Below are 19852 nucleotides of genomic sequence, written 5' to 3'. Positions count from 1 at the left end.
CCTTAAACACAGATCTTGGATCAGATTACCCTATACCCAATCCTAACCTTAACCATTAATGGAGGCTAAAATAGTTATGTCCCAATATCAGTGGTTCGGGGCAAGTTTTACAAACTCTTGCTAAGACACTAACACATAGCTCTTTACTTCTATAGTAACTCTTCACTGAACTGTGACTGAACTGTGTTTCATTCTCTACGTCACTGATTCAACTCACTGTAATTGACACTACCACCACTGCACAGATGTGACCACTATTCATCCTATAATTCTGTAGAGACAAGGGATGGTTCTGGGGAGAGGAGGAAAGAGGGAAAATTGATTAATGACTAAATACCATAAAGTGTGTTGCTACCTTCTAATTTTTCAATTTGTTCCACTTTAAACCCATATGAATGATCTGTTGCCTAAGATGTTAGTGGGATAGCATCCCAAATGGCACCTTATTCCCTATGTAGTGCACTACTTTTGACCAGGGCCCATAGGGCTTTGATCAAAAGTAGTGCATTATATAGGGAGCCATTTGAGACGCACCCTATGTGTATGACGAAGTTGGGCTTCATTCCATCACATGAAAGCTGGTGGCAATGTTGGGGAATACATTTATGTAGAAAAACATTTTCTATTTATTTTATTTTTATTTAACCTTTATTTAACTAGGCAAGTCAGTTAAGAACAAATTCTTATTTACAATGACGGCCTACCCCGGCCATACCCTAACGATGCTGGGCCAATTGTGCACCACCCTATGGGCCTCCCAATCACGGCCAGTTGTGATACAGCCTGGAATCGAACCAGGGCCTGTAGTGACACTTCTAGCACTGAGATGCAGTGCTTTACACCACTGCGCCACTCGGGAGCCCAATATGAGATACTTATGAGTGGGGTCTGTTCTCCTTCTGATGCTGCCTGCCTCTCTCTCTCTTTCTCTGCCTGTATTTAATCACTGTGTGACGCGCTGCTTCATGACAACCCAGCATCATCCCTCTGTCTCCAATATGTCTCTCTCTCTCTCACTATCTCTCTCACTCTCTCACTGCATATATCTTTCTTTCCATGTCTCTGTTGTATGTTTTCTGTTTCTCTCTTTCTCTCACTCTCTCTTTCTTTTCCCCTCTTTTTCTCTCTTTTGCTCTCTTTCTCTGTCTGTTAATAATACAGTGGGGCTTTCCTCCCCGTTACTCCATAGTGTCTCTGTCTCACACACACACACACACACACATTATTCATTCATAAATCACTCAGTCAGTTCAGACTTCATAGCTGGCTGCCACATGGGCTGCTTTACTCAGTGACATCATGCATTTTTCATGTAGTCCATGTTGGACGGTCAATATTTCATACTTCTTATCATATATTAGTGGCCTGAAGGCCCACAAGAAAGAGAACTCGTCCGCTTCTTCTTCCTCTTCCTCCCCCTCTCCTTGTAGTAATTGAATTATATGTTGATGACAAAGAGCCAGTTATTCTGCGATGGGTACAGCGGACTCAGAGTGGATATGAAGTTAGCAAGGAATTCGCTGAGTTTTGGACTCAGGAAATGGACACAGAGTAGGATATGGAGGATAATAAATAACCAACCTCCCCTCCATCCAGTGTATTTCCCTGCCATGACCTTGTCTTTGCTTCTTTCCTTTCTTTCTCATTCTGTCTCTTTGTCTTTTAATTGTGTTGCATTTCCATTCCACACTGACTATACCGAACATTAGGAACACATTCCTAATATTGAGTTGCACCCCCCTTTTTTAGCCCTCAGAACACCCTCAATTCTTCGGGGCATGGACGCTACAAGGTGTCGTAAGCATTCCACAGGGATGCTGGCCTATGTTGATGCCAATGCTTCCCACCGTTGTGTAAAGTTGTCAGGATGTCCTTTTGTGTGGAGGACCATTCCTGATACACACGGGAAACTGTTGAGCATGAAAAATCCAGCAGCGTTGCAGTTCTTGACAATCCGGTGCGCCTGGCACCTACTACCACACCCCATTCCAAGGCACTTACAGTGGAAGTCGGAAGTTTACATACACATAGGTTGGAGTCATTAAAATTCGTTTTTCAACCACTTCACATATTTCTTGTTAACAAACTATAGTTTTGGCAAGTCGGTTAGGACATCTACTTTGTGCATAACACAAGTAATTTTTCCAACAATTGTTTACAGACAGATTATTTCACTTACAATTCACTGTATCATTTCCAGTGGGTCAGAAGTTTACATACACTAAAGTTGACTGTGTCTTTAAACAGCTTGGAAAATTCCAAAAAATGATGTCATGTCTTTAGAAGCTTCTGATAGGCTAATTGACATCATTTGAGTCAATTGGAGGTGGACCTGTGGATGTATTTCAAGGCCTACCTTCAAACTCAGTGCTTCTATGCTTGACATCATGGGAAAATCAAAAGAAATAAGTCAAAAAATGTGTAGACCTCCACAAGTCTGGTTCATCCTTGGGCGCAATTTCCAAACGCCTGAAGGTACCACGTTCATCTGTACAAACAATAGTACGCAAGTATAAACACCAAGGAACCACGCAACCGTCATATCGCTCAGGAAGGAGATGCGTTGTGTCTCCTAGAAATGGAGGTACTTTGGTGCGAAAAGTGCAAATCAATCCCAGAACAACAGCAAAGGACTTTGTGAAGATGCTGGAGGAAACGGGTACAAAAGTATCTATATCCACAGTAAAACAAGTCCTATATTGAGATAATCTGAAAGGCCGCTCAGCAAGGAAGCCACTGCTCCAAAACCTCCATAAAAAAGCCATACTATGGTTTGCAACTGCACATGGGGACAAAGATCATACTTTTTGGAGAAATAGAACTGTAGAATAGAACTGAAGAATAGAATAGAACTGGCCATGATGACCATTGTTATGTTTGGAGGAAAAAGGGGGAGGCTTGCAAGCCTTAGAACACCTTCCCAAGCTTGAAGCACAGGGGTGGCAGCATCATGTTGTGGGGGATGCTTTGCTGCAGGAGGGACTGGTGCACTTCACAAAATAGATGGCATCATGAGGAATTGAAAATTATGTGGATATATTGAAGCAACATCTCCAGACATCAGTCAGGAAGTTAAAGCTTGGTCGCAAATGGGTCTTCCAAATGAACAATGACCCCAAGCACACTTCCAAAGTTGTGGCAAAATGGCTTAAGGACAACAACGTCAAGGTATTGGAGTGGCCATCACAAAGCCCTGACTTCAACCCTATAGAAAATTTGTGGGCAGTACTGAAAAAGCGTGTGCGAGCAAGGAGGCCTACAAACCTGACTCAGTTACACCAGCTCTGTCAGGAGGTATGGGCCAAAATTCACCCAATTCATTGTGGGAAGCTTGTGGATGGCTACCTGAAATGTTTGACCCAAGTTATACAATTTAAAGGCACTGCTACCAAATGCTATGTAACGCGTGTCGTGTGTGGAGGACCAAGACGCAACAGGGAAGTGTATACTCATCTTCTTTTTTTAATATAGGAGAAGGAGAAACAAATGGAACACGTATACAATTAACGGAAACGACACTAACAGTTCTGTCAGGTGATAAGCACAAAACAGAATACAACTACCCACAAACCCCAAAGGAAAACAGGCTGCCTAAGTATGACTTCCAATCAGCAACAACGATGTACAGCTGTCCCTGATTGAGAGCCATACCAGGCCAAAACGAAGAAATACAAAGCATAGAAAAAAAGCCATAGAATGCCCACCCAAATCACACCCTGACCAAACCTAAATAGAGACATAAAAAGGCTCTCTCAGGTCAGGGCGTGACATGCTAATTGAGTGTGTGTAAATCATTCTCTCTACTATTATTCTGACATTTTACATTTTAAAATAAAGTGGTGATCCTAGCTGACCTAAGAGAGGGAATTTTTACTGGATTAAATGTCAGCTATTGTGAAAAACTGAGTTTAAATGTATTTGGCTAAGGTGTATGTAAACTTCCGACTTCAACTGTATATTCACATGCGCGCCCGCACACATAGCCTAGTTTCAGCGCAATTTCATCTGCAGGCAGCAAGAGTGTGCAGCTGTCATCTGGTTTTGGCATAGAGCAGCTCACAGAAGAATTGCGTTGGTATCCAGTAGGGTAGGAAAGACTTTCAACTTATGATATCTGCCAGTAAATGCTAACTAAAGCAACAATGGGTATGCAAACCAGGTATTGAAAAAGTTTAGTCCGAAGTGTTGGTTAGTAGGCTATTTGTGATGCGCAATTGCCATCATGCACTGTTTGCATCAGGGGCGTAGACATGAGATTGGCCTGGGTGGACACAGTCCCACCCACTGGGGAGCCAGGCCCTGACAGGCCCACCCAATCAGATTGATGTGGTTTAAACATTGTTGTGGACTTAGACCATTAAATGTGTATTTTTTCTATTTAAAAAAAAGTAAACATCTGACCCACTGGGAATGTGATGAAATAAATAAAAGCTGAAATAAATCAATCTCTCTACTATTATTCTGACATTTCACATTCTTAAAATAAAGCGGTGATCCTAACTGATCTAAGACAGGACATTTTTACTAGGATTAAATGTCAGCAATTGTGAAAAACTGAGTTTAAATGTATTTGGCTGAGGTGTATGTAAACTTCCGACTTCAACTGTGAGTCTTTTGTCTTACCCATTCACCCTCAGACTGGCACACATACACAATACATGTCTCATTTGTCCAATGCTTAAAAATCCTTATTTAACCTGTCTCCTCCCTTCATCTACACTGATTGAAGTGGATTTAACAAGTGACATCAATAAGGGATCCTAGATTTCACCTGGTCAGTCTATGTCATGGAAAGAGCAGGTGTTCTTAATGTTTTTTATACTAGTGTATTGGCTGTGTCCATGGGGCCTTGTTCTCGCTATCATGCATTTGTGTTTGTGTATGCCCATACTTTGCTTCAGCTGTGATAATGGCTGGTCTTTTCCTCTGTAGTGCTGCCCACCTGCTCTCCACTGGACTTCCACTGTGACAATGGGAAGTGTATCCGCCGCTCCTGGGTGTGTGACGGGGACAACGACTGTGAGGATGACTCCGACGAGCAGGACTGTCGTAAGTCTCACACACACACATACACACAGAAACACACACGCACAATTTCTGTGAATAGCAAAGTAATATCTCACCTAAAAAACACAAGAAATCAACAGATTTATCAAGTGCCATGTTCCTAGAGAGCCACAGTCTGGTGTGCAGGGTTTTATTCTATCCCATCTGATTCTATTAATAACAGTTTCAAAAGGTTCAACCAACGTGTTTAATCATGTACAACATAGCAGAGGTCAAAGCACATGACTTCTGCAGTGTGTGTGCGTGCGTGCGTGCGTGCGTGCACTGGGCGAAAAGGGTCAATATCAGGGGATATCTTTATCTATATATTTCCAGATATCAGACGTTTTATTAGATATAAGGAGTAGACATGCTCCAGATACACGTCCTTAATTTCATAAATGGAGCTAGGATATTATTCATAATGGGACAGTTTCTACATGCATCCAATCCGGACCTCAGAAATCTCCCTGCTACCATGTGAGTGCAGGGAGATATCTGGGGTGAGACATTTTTAAGACACGCACCTGATGCACGTTGTGGTAAACCGTGGAGTATTGGGTTGAGCGTGCAGAGATTAACACAGAGACAGGGAGGTTTTAGTCCGCAAACACTTTACTATGCCATAAAATAAACATAGCAAAGAAAATCACATACAGTTGAAGTCAGAAGTTTACATACACCTTAGCCAAATACATTTAACCTCAGTTTTTGGGATATGTGGCTACCTAGTGTCCCACCTGCGGGACACACTCGCCAACAGCCAGTGAAATAGCAGGGCGCCAATTTCAAAACAACAAAAATCTCATCATTCAAATTTCTCAAACATACAACTACTATATCCCATTTTAAAGATACACTTCTCGTTAAAGAAAAGCACATTTGTATCCATTAAAATAACATCAAATTGATCAGAAATACAGTGCAGACATTGTTAATGTTGTAAATAATTATTGTACCTGGAAACGGGCGTACAGAAGCCCATTATCAGCAACCATCACCCTGTGTTCCAATGGCACTTTGTGTTTGCTAATACAAGTTTATCATTTTAAAAGCTAATTGATCATTAGAAAACTATTTTGCAATTATGTTAGCACAGCTGAAAACTGTTGTTCTAATGAAAGAAGCAATAAAACTGGCCTTCTTTAGACAAGTTGAGCATCTGGAGCATCAGCAGTTGTGGGTTTGAGTACAGCCTCAAAATGGCCAGAAACAAAGTATTTTCTTCAGAAACTCGTCAGTCTATTCTTGTTCTGAGAAATTAAGGCTATTCCATGTGAGAAATTGCCAAGAAACTAAAGATCTCATACAACGCTGTGTACTACTCCCTTCACAGAACAGCGCAAACTGTCTCTAACCAGAATAGAAAGAGGAGTGGGAGGCCCCGGTGCACAACTGAGCAAGAGGACAAGTACATTAGTTTGAGAAACAGATACCTCACAAGTCCTCAGCTGGCAGCTTCATTAAATAGTACCCGTAAAACACCAGTCTCAATGTCAACAGTGAAGAGGCGACTCCGGGATGCTGGCCTTCTGGGCAGAGAGTCTGTGTTCTTTTGCTCATCTTAATCTTTTCTTTTTATTGGCCAGTCTGAGATATGGCTTTTTCTTTGTAACTCTGCCTAGAAGGCCAGCATCCCGTAGTCGCCTCTGTACACCTATGTACAGTTGAAGTCAGAAGTTTACATACACTTAGGTTGGAGTCATTAAAACGTGTTTTTCAACCACTCCACAAATGTCTTGTTAACCTCTCTGGGCTAGGCGGGACTAATTCGTCCCACCTACGTAACAGCCAGTTGAAGCCTGTGGCGTGATTTTCAAAACGTTAAAAATCTTATTACTTCAATTTCTCAAACATATGACTATTTTACAGCTATTTAAAGACAAGACTCTCGTTAATCTAACCACACTGTCCGATTTCAAAAAGGCTTTACAACGAAAGCAAAACATTAGATTATGTCAGCAGAGTACCAAGCCAGAAATAATCAGACACCCATTTTTCAAGCTAGCATATAATGTCACAAAAACCGAGAAGACAGCTAAATGCAGCACTAACCTTTGATGATCTTCATCAGATGACAACCCTAGGACATTATGTTATACAATACATGCATGTTTTGTTCAATCAAGTTCATATTTATATCAAAAACCAACTTTTTACATTAGCATGTGACGTTCAGAACTAGCATACCCCCCGCAAACTTCCGGGGAATTCGCTAACATTTTACTAAATTACTCACGATAAACGTTCACAAAAAGCATAACAATTATTTTAAGAATTATAGATACAGACCTCCTCTATGCACTCGATATGTCCGATTTTAAAATAGCTTTTTGGTGAAAGCACATTTTGCAATATTCTAAGTACATAGCCCAGGCATCACGGGCTAGCTATTTAGACACCCGGCAAGTTTAGCACTCACCATAATCATATTTACTATTATAAAAGTTTGATTACCTTTTGTTGTCTTCGTCAGAATGCACTCCCAGGACTGCTACTTCAATAACAAATGTTGGTTTGGTCCAAAATAATCCATCGTTATATCTGAATAGCGGCGTTTTGTTCGTGCGTTCCAGACACTATCCGAAATGGTAAAGAAGGGTCGTGCGCATGGCGCAATTCGTGACAAAAAAATTCTAAATATTCCATTACCGTACTTCGAAGCATGTCAACCGCTGTTTAAAATCAATTTTTATGCCATTTTTCTCGTAGAAAAGCGATAATATTCCGACCGGGAATCTCCTTTTCGGCAAACAGAGGGAAAAAAATCACAAAGACGGGGGCGGCCAGGTCACGCGCCTAAGCCCAGAGTCCCTTGATCGGCCACTTGAGAAAGGCGATAATGTGTTTCAGCCTGGGGCTGGGATGACGACATTCAGGTTTTTCCCGGGCTCTGAGCGCCTATGGACGACGTAGGAAGTGTCACGTTAGAGCAGAGATCCTTAGTAAAAGATAGAGATGGCAAAGAAGTTCCAGAAATGGTCAGACAGGCCACTTCCTGTAAAGGAATCTCTCAGGTTTTGACCTGCCATTTGAGTTCTGTTATACTCACAGACACCATTCAAACAGTTTTAGAAACTTTAGGGTGTTTTCTATCCATATGTAATAAGTATATGCATATTCTAGTTACTGGGTAGGAGTGGTAACCAGATTAAATCGGGTACGTTTTTTATCCGGCGGTGTAAATACTGCCCCCTAGCCCTAACAGGTTAACAACCTATAGTTTTGGCAAGTCGGTTAGGACATCTACTTTGTGCATGACACAAGTCATTTTTCCAACAATTGTTTACAGACAGATTATTTAACTTATAATTTACTGTATCACAATTCCAGTGGGTCAGAAGTTTACATACACTAAGTTGACTGTGCCTTTAAACAGCTTGGAAAATTCCAGAAAATGATGTCATGGCTTTATAAGCTTTTCATAGGCTAATTGACATCATATGAGTCGGCAGGTAGTCTAGTGGTTAGAGCTTTGGACTGGTAACCGAAAGGTTGCAAGATCAAATCCCCAAGCTGACAAGGTAAAAATCTGTCATTCTGCCCCTGAACAAGGCAGTTAACCCACTGACCCTAGGCCGTCATTGAAAATAAGTTTTTGTTCTTAACTGACTTGCCTAGTTAAATAAAGGTAAAATATATTTTTTTTAAGAATTGGAGGTGTACCTGTGAATGTATTTCAAGGCCTAGCTTCAAACTCAGTGTCTCTTTGCTTGACATCGTGGGAAAATCAAAAGAAATCAGACAAGACCTCAGACCTTTACAAGTCTGGTTCATCCTTGGGAGCAATTTCCAAACACCTGAATGTACCATGTTCATCTGTACAAAAAATAGCATGCAAGTATGAACACCATGGGACCACACAGCTGTCATACCGCTCAGAAAGGAGACGCGTTCTGTCTCCTAGAGAGGAACGTACTTTGGTGCGAAAAGTGCAAATCAATCCCAGAACAACAGCAAAGGACCTTGCGATGATGCTGGAGGAAACAGGTACAAAAGTATCTATATCCACAGTAAAACGAGTCCTATATGGACGTAACCTGAAAGGCCGCTAAGCAAGGAAGAAGCCACTGCTCCAAAACCGCCATAAAAAAGCCAGACTACGGTTTGCAACCGCAGATGGGGATAAATATTGTACTTTTTGGAGAAATGTCCTCTGGTCTGATGAAACAAATATAGAACTGTTTGGCAATATTGACCATCGTTATGCTTGGAGGAAAAGGGGGAGGCTTGCAAGCCAAAGAACACCATCCCAACCGTGGCAGCATCATGTTGTGTGCATGCTTTGCTGCAGGAGGGACTGGTGCACTTCACAAAATAGATGGCATCATGAGAAAGGAAAATGATGTGGATATATTGAAGCAACATCTCAAGACATCAGTCAAGAAGTTAAATCTTGGTTGAAAATGGGTCTTCCAAATGAACAATGACCCCAAGCATACTTCCAAAGTTGTGGCAAAAGGGCTTCGGGACAGCAAAGTCAAGGTACTGGAGTGGCCATCACAAAGCCCTGACCTCAATCCTATAGAAAATTTGTGGCAGAACTAAAAAAGTGTGTACGAGCAAGGAGGCCTACAAACCTGACTCAGTTACACCAGCTCTGTCAGGAGGAATGGGTCAAAATTCACCCAACTTATTGTGGGAAGCTTGTGGAATTTAATGGCAATGCTACCAAATACTAATTGAGTGTATGTAAACTTCTGACCCACTGGGAATGTGATGAAAGAAATAAAAGCTGAAGTAAATCATTTTCTCTACTATTATTTTGACATTTCACATACTTTAAATCAAGTGGTGATCCTAACTAACCTATAACATGGACTTTTTACTAGGGTTAAATGTCAGGAATTGTGAAACATGAGTTTAAATGTAGTTGGCTAAGGTGTATGTAAACTTCTGACTTCAACTGTAGATATTCAATAAAAAATCTGCAGTTTCAGCTACAATAGTAATTTACAACATTAACAATGTCAACACTGCATTTCAGATCTATTTGATATAATTTTAATGGACAAAAAAATGTGCTGTTCTTTCAAAAACAAGGACATTTCTAACTGACCCCAAACTTGTTAATGGTAATGTATATAACATTCTGTTGGTTGCATGAATTTTGTATAATAATTTTAATTGAAAAAAGTTTTGAATCCGGCATCATTTTGCATGCCATGGAATCGGTACATCGAAAATCTCTTCAGTTGGGCTAAGTTACTAAGATAAATAAAATATCTACAATTAGCTACTCACTTTAGCGTTAACTATTTCTCCAGTTGTCAGTTTAACCACACATCGTTTACACACTAATTTGTGACACCCAGATTCTAAAATGACAGTTGGAACTACAGCAGAAAATGTGATTCTTGTTGCTAGGCTACAAGTTAGTGCTTTTAGCTTGCGGTTTGTGCTCGCCTTTATCCAGAGGGAATACAACAAGTGTAGCTAGTGTCTGAAGGAATGATTTGAATACAATATTTGTGAAATTATTGAGCATGTCCTCAAAACTCAAATAAGCATCAGAAAGTGTGCTTATTTTGCATTTGAAAAAGCATATCATGATCCTGATATACTTTACTGACTTTATTGTCCACATTTGGAAATGAAGGCCTGATTCATGCAGTCTCCTCTGAACAGTTGATGTTGAGATGTGTCTGTTACTTGAACTCTGTGAAGCATTTATTTGGGCTGAAATCTGAGGTGCAGTTAACTCTAATGAGCTTATCCTCTGCAGCGGAGGTAACTCTGGGTCTTCCTTTCCTATGGCGGTCCTCATGAGAGCCAGTTTCATCATAGCGCTTGATGGTTTTTGCGACTGCACTTGAAGAAAGTTCTTGAAATTGTCCTTATTGACTGACATTCATGTCTTAAAATAATGATGGACTGTTGTTTCTCTTTGCTTATTTGAGTTGTTTTTGCCATAATATGGACTTGGTCTTTTACCAAATAGGGCTATCTTCTGTATACCATCCCTACCTTGTCACAACACAACTGATTGACTCAAATGCATTAAGGAAAGAAATTCCACAACACCTGTTAATTGGATGCATTCCAGGTAACTACCTCATGAAGTTGGTTGAGAAAATGGCAAGAGTGTGCAAAGCTGTCTTCAAGGCAATGGGTGGCTACTTTAAAAAATCTGAAATATCAAATACATTTTGATTTGTTTAAAACCTGTTGGGGATAGGGGGCAGTATTTGCACGGCCGGATAAAAAACGTACACGATTTAATCTGGTTACTACTCCTGCCCAGTAACTAGAATATGCATATAATTAGTAGATTTGGATAGAAAACAATCACCTTCAACACTTTGCCTATGAAACACACCGTGAGTTAGGATTCATTTTTCACTTCCCAAGGCTTCCACTAGATGTCAACAGTCTTTACAAAGTGGTTTGAGTGTTCTCCTGTAAAAACTGACCGAACGAGAGGCCTGGAAAGTTGGTCATAGGCGGATGGCCATGTCTGCTATGACGCGCATGCGTGTGGGGACCCTGTCATTCCGAAACGTTTTATAAGACAATGCAATCATCCGCCTTGAATATTATTGAAGTTCTGATTGAAAAAGGCCCTAAAGACTTATGCTATACAACATTTGACATGTTTGAACGAACGTAAATATTTTTTTTTTGCTCTTTCGTGGCGACAAGTCCCGCGGGCTTTGGTACATTTTGAGTAGCCTACAGAACGCGCTAACAAGAAGGAGCTATTGGGACATAAATTATTTACTTTTTCGAACAAAACTACATTTGTTGTGGACCTGGGATTCCTGGAAGTGCCTTCTGATGAAGATAATCAAAGGTAAGTGAATATTTACAATAGTATATTTGATTTTAGATGGTTCCAAGATGGCGCTAACATGTATCGCCTAGCCTATTTTTCTTAGCATAGCACCTCGTTTATTGCAAAGTGTGATTTCCCAGTAAAGTTATTTTGAAATCTGGCAATGTGTAACAGTTGTCTTCAGAAATGGACCAAGGCGCAGCGGGTATGTGGATACTCATAGTTTTTTAACCTCTATGGGCTAGGCAAGCGTCCCACCTACTCAACAGCCAGTGTAATCCCGTGGCGCGTTATTCAAATACCTAAAAAATGCAAAAACTTCAATTTTTCAAACATATGACTATTTTACACCATTTTAAAGACAAGACTCTCGTTAATCTAACCACACTGTCCAATTTCAAAAAGGCTTTACAACGAAAGCAAAACATTAGATTATGTCAGCAGAGTACCCAGCCAGAAATAATCAGACACCCATTTTTCAAGCTAGCATATAATGTCACATAAACCCAAACCACAGCTAAATATAGCACTAACCTTTGATGATCTTCATCAGATGGCAACCCTAGGACATTATGTTATACAATACATGCATGTTTTGTTCAATCAAGTTCATATTTATATCAAAAACCAGCTTTTTACATTAGCATGTGACTAGCATGTGACTAGCATTCCCACCGAACACTGCCGGTGAATTTACTAAATTACTCACGATAAACGTTCACAAAAAGCATAACAATTGTTTTAAGAATTATAGATACAGAACTCCTCTATGCACTCGATATGTCCAATTTTGAAATAGCTTTTCGGTGAAAGCACATTTTGCAATATTCTCAGTAGATAGCCCGGCATCACAGGGCTAGCTATTTAGACACCCACCAAGTTTAGCACTCACCAAAGTCAGATTTACTATAAGAAAAATGTTATTACCTTTGCTGTCTTCGTCAGAATGCACTCCCAGGACTTCTACTTCAATAACAAATGTTGGTTTGGTCCCAAATAATCCATTGTTATATCCAAATAGCGGTGTTTTGTTCGTGCGTTCAAGACACTATCCGAAAGGGTAAATAAGGGTGACGAGCATGGCGCAATTCGTGACAAAAAAATTCTAAATATTCCATTACCGTACTTCGAAGCATGTCAACCGCTGTTTAAAATCAATTTTTATGCCATTTTTCTCATAAAAAAGCGATAGTATTCCGACTGGGAATCTGCGTTTAGGTAAACAGACGAAAGAAAATAAAGCATGGGGTCGACTCGGGCACGCGCCTAAGCCCATAGTACTCTGATCGGCCACTTGCCAAACGCGATAATGTGTTTCAGCCAGAGGCTGCCTCGATATCATTCAGCTTTTTCCCGGGCTCTGAGAGCCTATTGGAGCCGTAGGAAGTGTCACGTTATAGCAAAGATCCTCAGTCTTCAATAAAAAGAGCCAAGATGAAACACAACTTGTCAGACAGGCCACTTCCTGCATGGAATCTTCTCAGGTTTTTGCCTGCCATATGAGTTCTGTTATACTCACAGACACCATTCAAACAGTTTTAGAAACTGTAGGGTGTTTTCTATCCAAAGCCAATAATTATATGCATATTCTAGTTACTGGGCAGGAGTAGTAACCAGATTAAATCGGGTACGTTTTTTTATCCGGCCGTGTAAATACTGCCCCCTGGCCCTAACAGGTTAACTATCATACTCTAATTCCACTGATTTCAAAACTCGGTCCTCTAGTGGAGAGCAGCACTTATGCAGTTTTACTACGCAATATATATTTTTAAAAAGCAGCGTTAGACAGGATTACCTACACATACTGACCAGCTCAAATATACAGAAGCGTTCTACATGGCAGACCAATCATCTCTTGGCATGTCTATCCCACTCATTATCTCAGTCAGTCATGGCTAGCGGGAAGGTTCGCCACTTTTTCAGTGGCTAAACCAACTAGGCTCATAATTTAACAATTGTATTCGTATTTACAGATGGCATACACGTTTGATATTAAGGCACATGAAAGTTCACAAATTCCAGAAGGCATTTCTGCCCATAAGCTCATTTTGATTTAAAAAAATAAGTTTACTTTCAAATGGCTCTCCTGTGAAGCCAGTGACATGTCGTTAGTAAATATTGAAAAAAGTAAGGGGCCTAGACAGCTGCCCTGGGGAATTCCTGATTCTATCTAGATTATGTTGGAGAGGCTTCCATTAAAGAACACCCTCTGTGTTCTGTTAGACAGATAACTCTTTATCCACAATATAGCAGGGGATGTAAAGCCAAAACACATACATTTTTCCAGCAGCAGACTATGGTCGATGATGTCAAAAGCCACACTGAAGTGTAACAAAACAGCACCCACAATCTTTAATCAATTTCTCTCAGCCAATCATCAGTCATTTGTGTAAGTGCTGTGCTTGTTGAATGTCCTTCCCTAATAGCGTGCTGAAAGTCTGTCAATTTGTTTACTGTAAAAAAGCATTGTATCTGGTCAAACACGATTTTTTCCAAAACTTTACTAAGGGTTGGTCGGCTATTTGAGCCAGTAAAGGGGGCTTTGCAATTCTTAGGTAGCGGAACGACTTTTGCTTCCCTACAGACCTGAGGGCACAGACTTTTTATTAGGCTTAAATTGAAGATATGGCAAATAGGAGTGGCAATATCGTCTGCTATTTTCCTCAGTAATTTTCCATCCAAGCTTTCAGACACTGGTGGTTTGTCATTGTTGATAGACAACAATCATTTTTTCACCTCTTCCACACTCATTTTACGGAATTCAAAATTACAATTCTTTCCATTCATAATTTGGTTAGATATACTTGGATATGTAGTGTCAGTGTTTGTTGCTGGCATGTCATGCCTAAGTTTGCTAATCTTGCCAATTAACCTCTTGGGGCTAGGTGGGACGCTAGCGTGCCACCTGTGGTGCACTCCATCAACAGCAGGTGCATTTCAAGAGCGGCAAATTTGAATCCAAATAAATGTCAAAATTCAAATTTTTCAAAAATACAACTATGTTACACCATTTGAAAGATAAACATCTCCTTAATCTAACCACGTTTTACGATTTCAAAAAGGTTTTACGGCGAAAGCATAAATTTAGAGTATGTTAGGACAGTACATTTACAAGAGTTGTGTGTAATGTTTTGTCAAGTCAAAGACAGGGTCACCAAAACCATAAAACCAGCTAAAATGATACACTAACCTTTTACAATCTCCATCAGATGACACTCCTAGGACATTATGTTAGACAATGCATGCATTTTTAGTTCTATCAAGTTCATATTTATATACAAAAACAGCGTTTTACTATGGCATTGATGTTGAGGAAATCGTTTCCCTCCAATAACCGGCAGTCAAGTCAGCGTCACAAATTAAATAATTAAAATTAGAAAACATTGGTAAAATATTATATTGTCATTTAAAGAATTATAGATTTACATCTTTTGAACGCAATCAACTTGCCAGATTTAAAAATAACCTTACTGGGAAATCACACTTTGCAATAATCTGAGCACTGTGCCCAGAAAAATACGCGTTGCGATACAGACTAGACGTCATGTTGGGGAGATCTAAAATCGAAAATACTATGTAAATAATCCATTACCTTTGATTCTCTTCATCAGATGTCACTTCCAGGTATCACAGGTCCATAACGAATGTAGTTTTGTTCAAAAAAGCTCATCATTTATGTCCAAAAATCTCCGTCTCGTTAGCACATGATGTAAGCCAGCCGGACTTCTCGTCATGAACGAGGGGAAAAAATATATTTCCGTTCGTTCAAACATGTCAAACGTTGTATAGCATAAATCATTAGGGCCTTTTTTAACCAGAACATGAATAATATTCAAGGTGGACGAATGCATAGCCTTTTATAACGTATTGGAACGAGGGTACCCAACATGAAGTAGCGCGCCAGGTGTCTAATGGGACATCACCGTTCCATGGCTCTTGTTCGGTCAGATCTCCCTCCAGAAGACTCAAAACACTTTGTAAAGGCTGGTGACATCTAGTGGAAGCAATAGGAAGTGCCAAAATATTCCTAAACCCCTGTGTTTTTCAATGGGATAGGTTTAAAGTCAATACAACACATCAGGTATCCACTTCCTGTCAGAAAATGTCTCAGGGTTTTGCCTGCCAAATGAGTTCTGTTATACTCACAGACACCATTCAAACAGTTTTGGAAACTTTAGAGTGTTTTCTATCCATATATAATAAGTATATGCATATTCTAGTTACTGGGTAGGATTAGTAACCAGATTAAATCGGGTACATTTTTTTTATCCAGACGTGCAAATGCTGCCCCCTAGACCCAACAGGTTAAACATTTATTGAAGTAGTTGGCAATATCCGTCGGTTTTGTGATGAATGAACCATCTGATTCAGTAAATGATGGAGCGGAGTTTGTCTTTTTTCCCAAAATTTCAATGAAGGTGCTCCAAAGTGTTTTACTATTATTCTTTGTCATTTATCTTTGTTTCATGGTGTAGTTTCTTCTTCTTTTTATTCAGTTTAGTCACAGGATTTCTCAATTTGCAGTACGTTTGCCAATCGGTTGTGCAGCCAGACTTATTTGCCATTCCTTTTGCCTCATCCTTCTCAACCATAAAATGTTTCAATTCCTCATCAAACCAAGAGGATTTAACAGTTTTTACAATCATTTTCCTAATGGGTGCATGCTTATTAGTAACTGGGATAAGCAATTTCATAAATGTGTCAACTGCAACGTCTGTTCGCTCCTCATTACTCACCACGGACCAACAAATATTATTTACATAAACAACATAGGAATCACTACAAAACGTCATGTATGATGCTATATTAGGCCCAGCCTTTTGAACTTTGGTTTTCATAGATATGGCTACTATATTGTGATCACTACATCTGATGGATCTGGAGCATTACTAAAGATGTGATCAATACATTTTGATGATTTCATTCCTGTGCTGTTTGTAACTAGCCTGGTAGGTTGACTGATAAACTGAACCAGGCACTGGTTACAGTTTGAAGCTTTTTTATTGAGTGGGCAGCTTGATGAAAGCCAGTCAATATTTCAATCACCCAGAAAATATACCTCTCTGTTGATATCACATACATTATCAAGCATTTCACACATGTTATCAAGAATGTCATGTTATATTATCTTTTTGTTGAATGTACACAACAGTAACAAACAATTGGGGGAACTCGCAGGACATGTAGTAGGGTCGCAGTGACACAGAAATCAGTTCAATGTCGGGGGTACAGAGTCTCTCTCTTACTAGGATCGATTTACACCGCTGGTCCCTGACAAGCAGGCAGACGCCGTCATCTTTTCCTGTGATGGTCAGATTACAGTCCTCTCTGACCAGTGTGAAGCCAGCCAGCTCCATGTCCGGGACTTTGTTATCCAGGCAAGTCTCAGTAAAAGCCAGAATATGGACCTCAGTTAAGAGCCTGTGCTGAGAAAGTATACTATGTAGGCCAGGGTTCGCACAAGCGCAAGCTTAAAGTACTTGAATTTGGCACTCTGAAATGCAAGTACTGGAATACCTTGAAAATCTGACTTTTTCTCAAGTTGGTACTTAAAAAGTACTTGAATTAAAATGAGAAGAGAACAGATAATGATCAAACATGTATATGAAAAATATTAGGAAAATGTATTTAGTCTTGCAAATTAATTTTCAGGCAGACTACTGAGTTTTATTTCCTCACGTGTTTCGCGCTGTAGTTGTCAGGCGAGCTCGCTCATTCCAGACACACTGCCAATCAGCCAGGCAGGTATAGAACTAACTGATTAGGCACCGGCAAACGTCACAACAATTGCTAAATTCCCTGGCAAATGTAGATTCAGTCCTGCCTTTTGTGCTTATGGAAAGTTTCGGGGATCTTTTATTTTAGCGCAATCGCCTCATTCACAGGGCGCCTGCGATATTCCGCTTTATCAAGCGGCAGCCGTTCTCATGCCATTCTTGTGGCTGGTCACGTGCCGTTTTCCTGAAACAGCCCACCTGCTCTTCTCCCGACCGGCGACACTAAAGCTGCCAGTCGGAAGCAAGATGCTTTTTCGTAGCTATTAAGTAGTAGATTCCCAAATGCCCAATAAAAACAGTAATTTAGCTGGTAATGCGAATAGTAATGTGAATAGGAAATGTATGTTCACCAGTAGGCATGTCCCAAAACTGCTCATCACTACTCAAATTACAAAATCATCAGTACTGACTTACTACTCATGTAGAGTCGTGGCCAAAAGTTTTGAGAATGACACAAATATTAATTTTCACAAAGTCTGCTGCCTCAGTTTGTATGATGGCAATTTGCATATAGTCAGGAATGTTATGAAGAGTGATCAGATGAATTGCAAAGTCCCTCTTTGCCATGCAAATGAACTGAATCCCCCAAAAACATTTCTACTGCATTTCAGCCCTGCCACAAAAGGACCAGCTGACATCATGTCAGTGACTCTCTCGTTAACACAGTTGTGAGTGTTGACGAGGACAAGGCTGGAGATCACTCTGTCATGCTGATTGAGTTCGAATAACAGACTGGAAGCTTCAAAAGGAGGGTGGTGCTTGGAATCATTGTTCTTCCTCTGTCAATCATGGTTACCTGCAAGGAAACACATGCCGTCATCATTGCTTTGCACAAGAAGGGCTTCACAGGCAAGGATATTGCTGCCAGTAAGATTGCACCTAAATCAACCATTTATCGGATCATCAAGAACTTCATGGAGAGCGGTTCAATTGTTGTGAAGAAGGCTTCAGTGCACCCAAGAAACTCCAGCAAGCGCCAGGTCCATCTCCTAAAGTTGATTCAGCTGCGGGATCGGGGCACCACCAGTACAGAGCTTGCTCAGGAATGTCAGCAGGCAGTTGTGAGTGCATCTGCACGCACAGTGAGGCAAAGACTTTTGGAGGATGGCCTGGTGTCAAGAAGGGTAGCAAAGAAGCCACTTCTCTCCAGGAAAAACATCAGGTACAGACTGATATTCTGCAAAAGGTTCAGGGATTGGACTGCTGAGTACTGGGGTAAAGTCATTTTCTCTGATGAATCCCAGTTCCAATTGTTTGGGGCATCTGGAAAAAAGCTTGTCCGGAGAAGACAAGGTGAGCGCTACCATCAGTCCTGTGTCATGCCAACAGTAAAGCATCCTGAGACCATTCATGTGTGGGGTTGCTTCTCAGCCAAGGGAGTGGGCTGACTCACAATTTTGCCTAAGAACACAGCCATGAATAAAGATGGTACCAACACATCCTCCGATAGCAACTTCTCCCAACCATCCAGGAACAGTTTGGTGACGAACAATGCCTTTTCAAGCATGATGGAGCACATTGCCATAAGGCAAAAGTGATAACTAAGTGGCTCGGGGAACAAAACATCGTTATTTTGGGTCCATGGCCAGGAAACTCCCCAGACCTTAATCCCATTGAGAACTTGTGGTCAATCCTCAAGAGGCGGGTGGACAAACAAATCCCCACAAATTCTGACAAACTCCAAGCATTGATTTTGCAAGAATGGGCTGCCATCATTCAGGATGTAGCCCAGAAGTTAGTGGACTGCATGCCAGGGTGGATTGCAGAGGTCTTGAAAAAGAAGGGTCAACACTGCAAATATTGACTCTTTGCATCAACTTCATGTAATTGTCAATAAAAGCCTTTGACACACATGCTTTTCCTTATCTCCGCTCACTTGTCACCATAGCAGCACCCACCTGTAGCACGCGCTCCAGCAGGTATATCTCTCTGGTCACCCCCAAAGCCAATTCCTCCTTTGGCCGTCTCTCTTTCCATTTCTCTGCTGCCAATGACTGGAACGAACTACAAAAATCTCTGAAACTGGAAACACTTATCTCCCTCACTAGCTTTAAGCACCAGCTGTCAGAGCAGCTCACAGATCACTGCACCTGTACATAGCCCATCTATCATTTAGCCCAAACAACTTCCTCTTCCCCTACTGTTTTTATTTATTTATTTATTTTATTTATTTTATTTATTTTATTTATTTTATTTATTTTATTTTGCTCCTTTGCACCCCATTATCTCTATTTCTACTTTGCACTTTCTTCTA

General features: G+C 40.6%; 1 protein-coding gene across 1 annotated transcript in view; it reads left to right on the top strand.

Moving 5' to 3' along the window:
* Positions 1-19852, top strand: part of LOC106561901 (low-density lipoprotein receptor-related protein 4-like) — a 281986-nt gene that overhangs the window by 169834 nt on the left and 92300 nt on the right. The window contains 1 exon segment of the mRNA XM_014126232.2: positions 4933-5049. Within this exon segment, the coding sequence (XP_013981707.2) occupies positions 4933-5049 (117 nt within the window).

Source organism: Salmo salar, chromosome ssa11, assembly GCF_905237065.1.
Source record: "Salmo salar chromosome ssa11, Ssal_v3.1, whole genome shotgun sequence".
In the NCBI taxonomy this organism is placed as follows: domain Eukaryota; kingdom Metazoa; phylum Chordata; class Actinopteri; order Salmoniformes; family Salmonidae; genus Salmo; species Salmo salar.
This window is presented reverse-complemented; position numbering and strand designations above follow the sequence as displayed.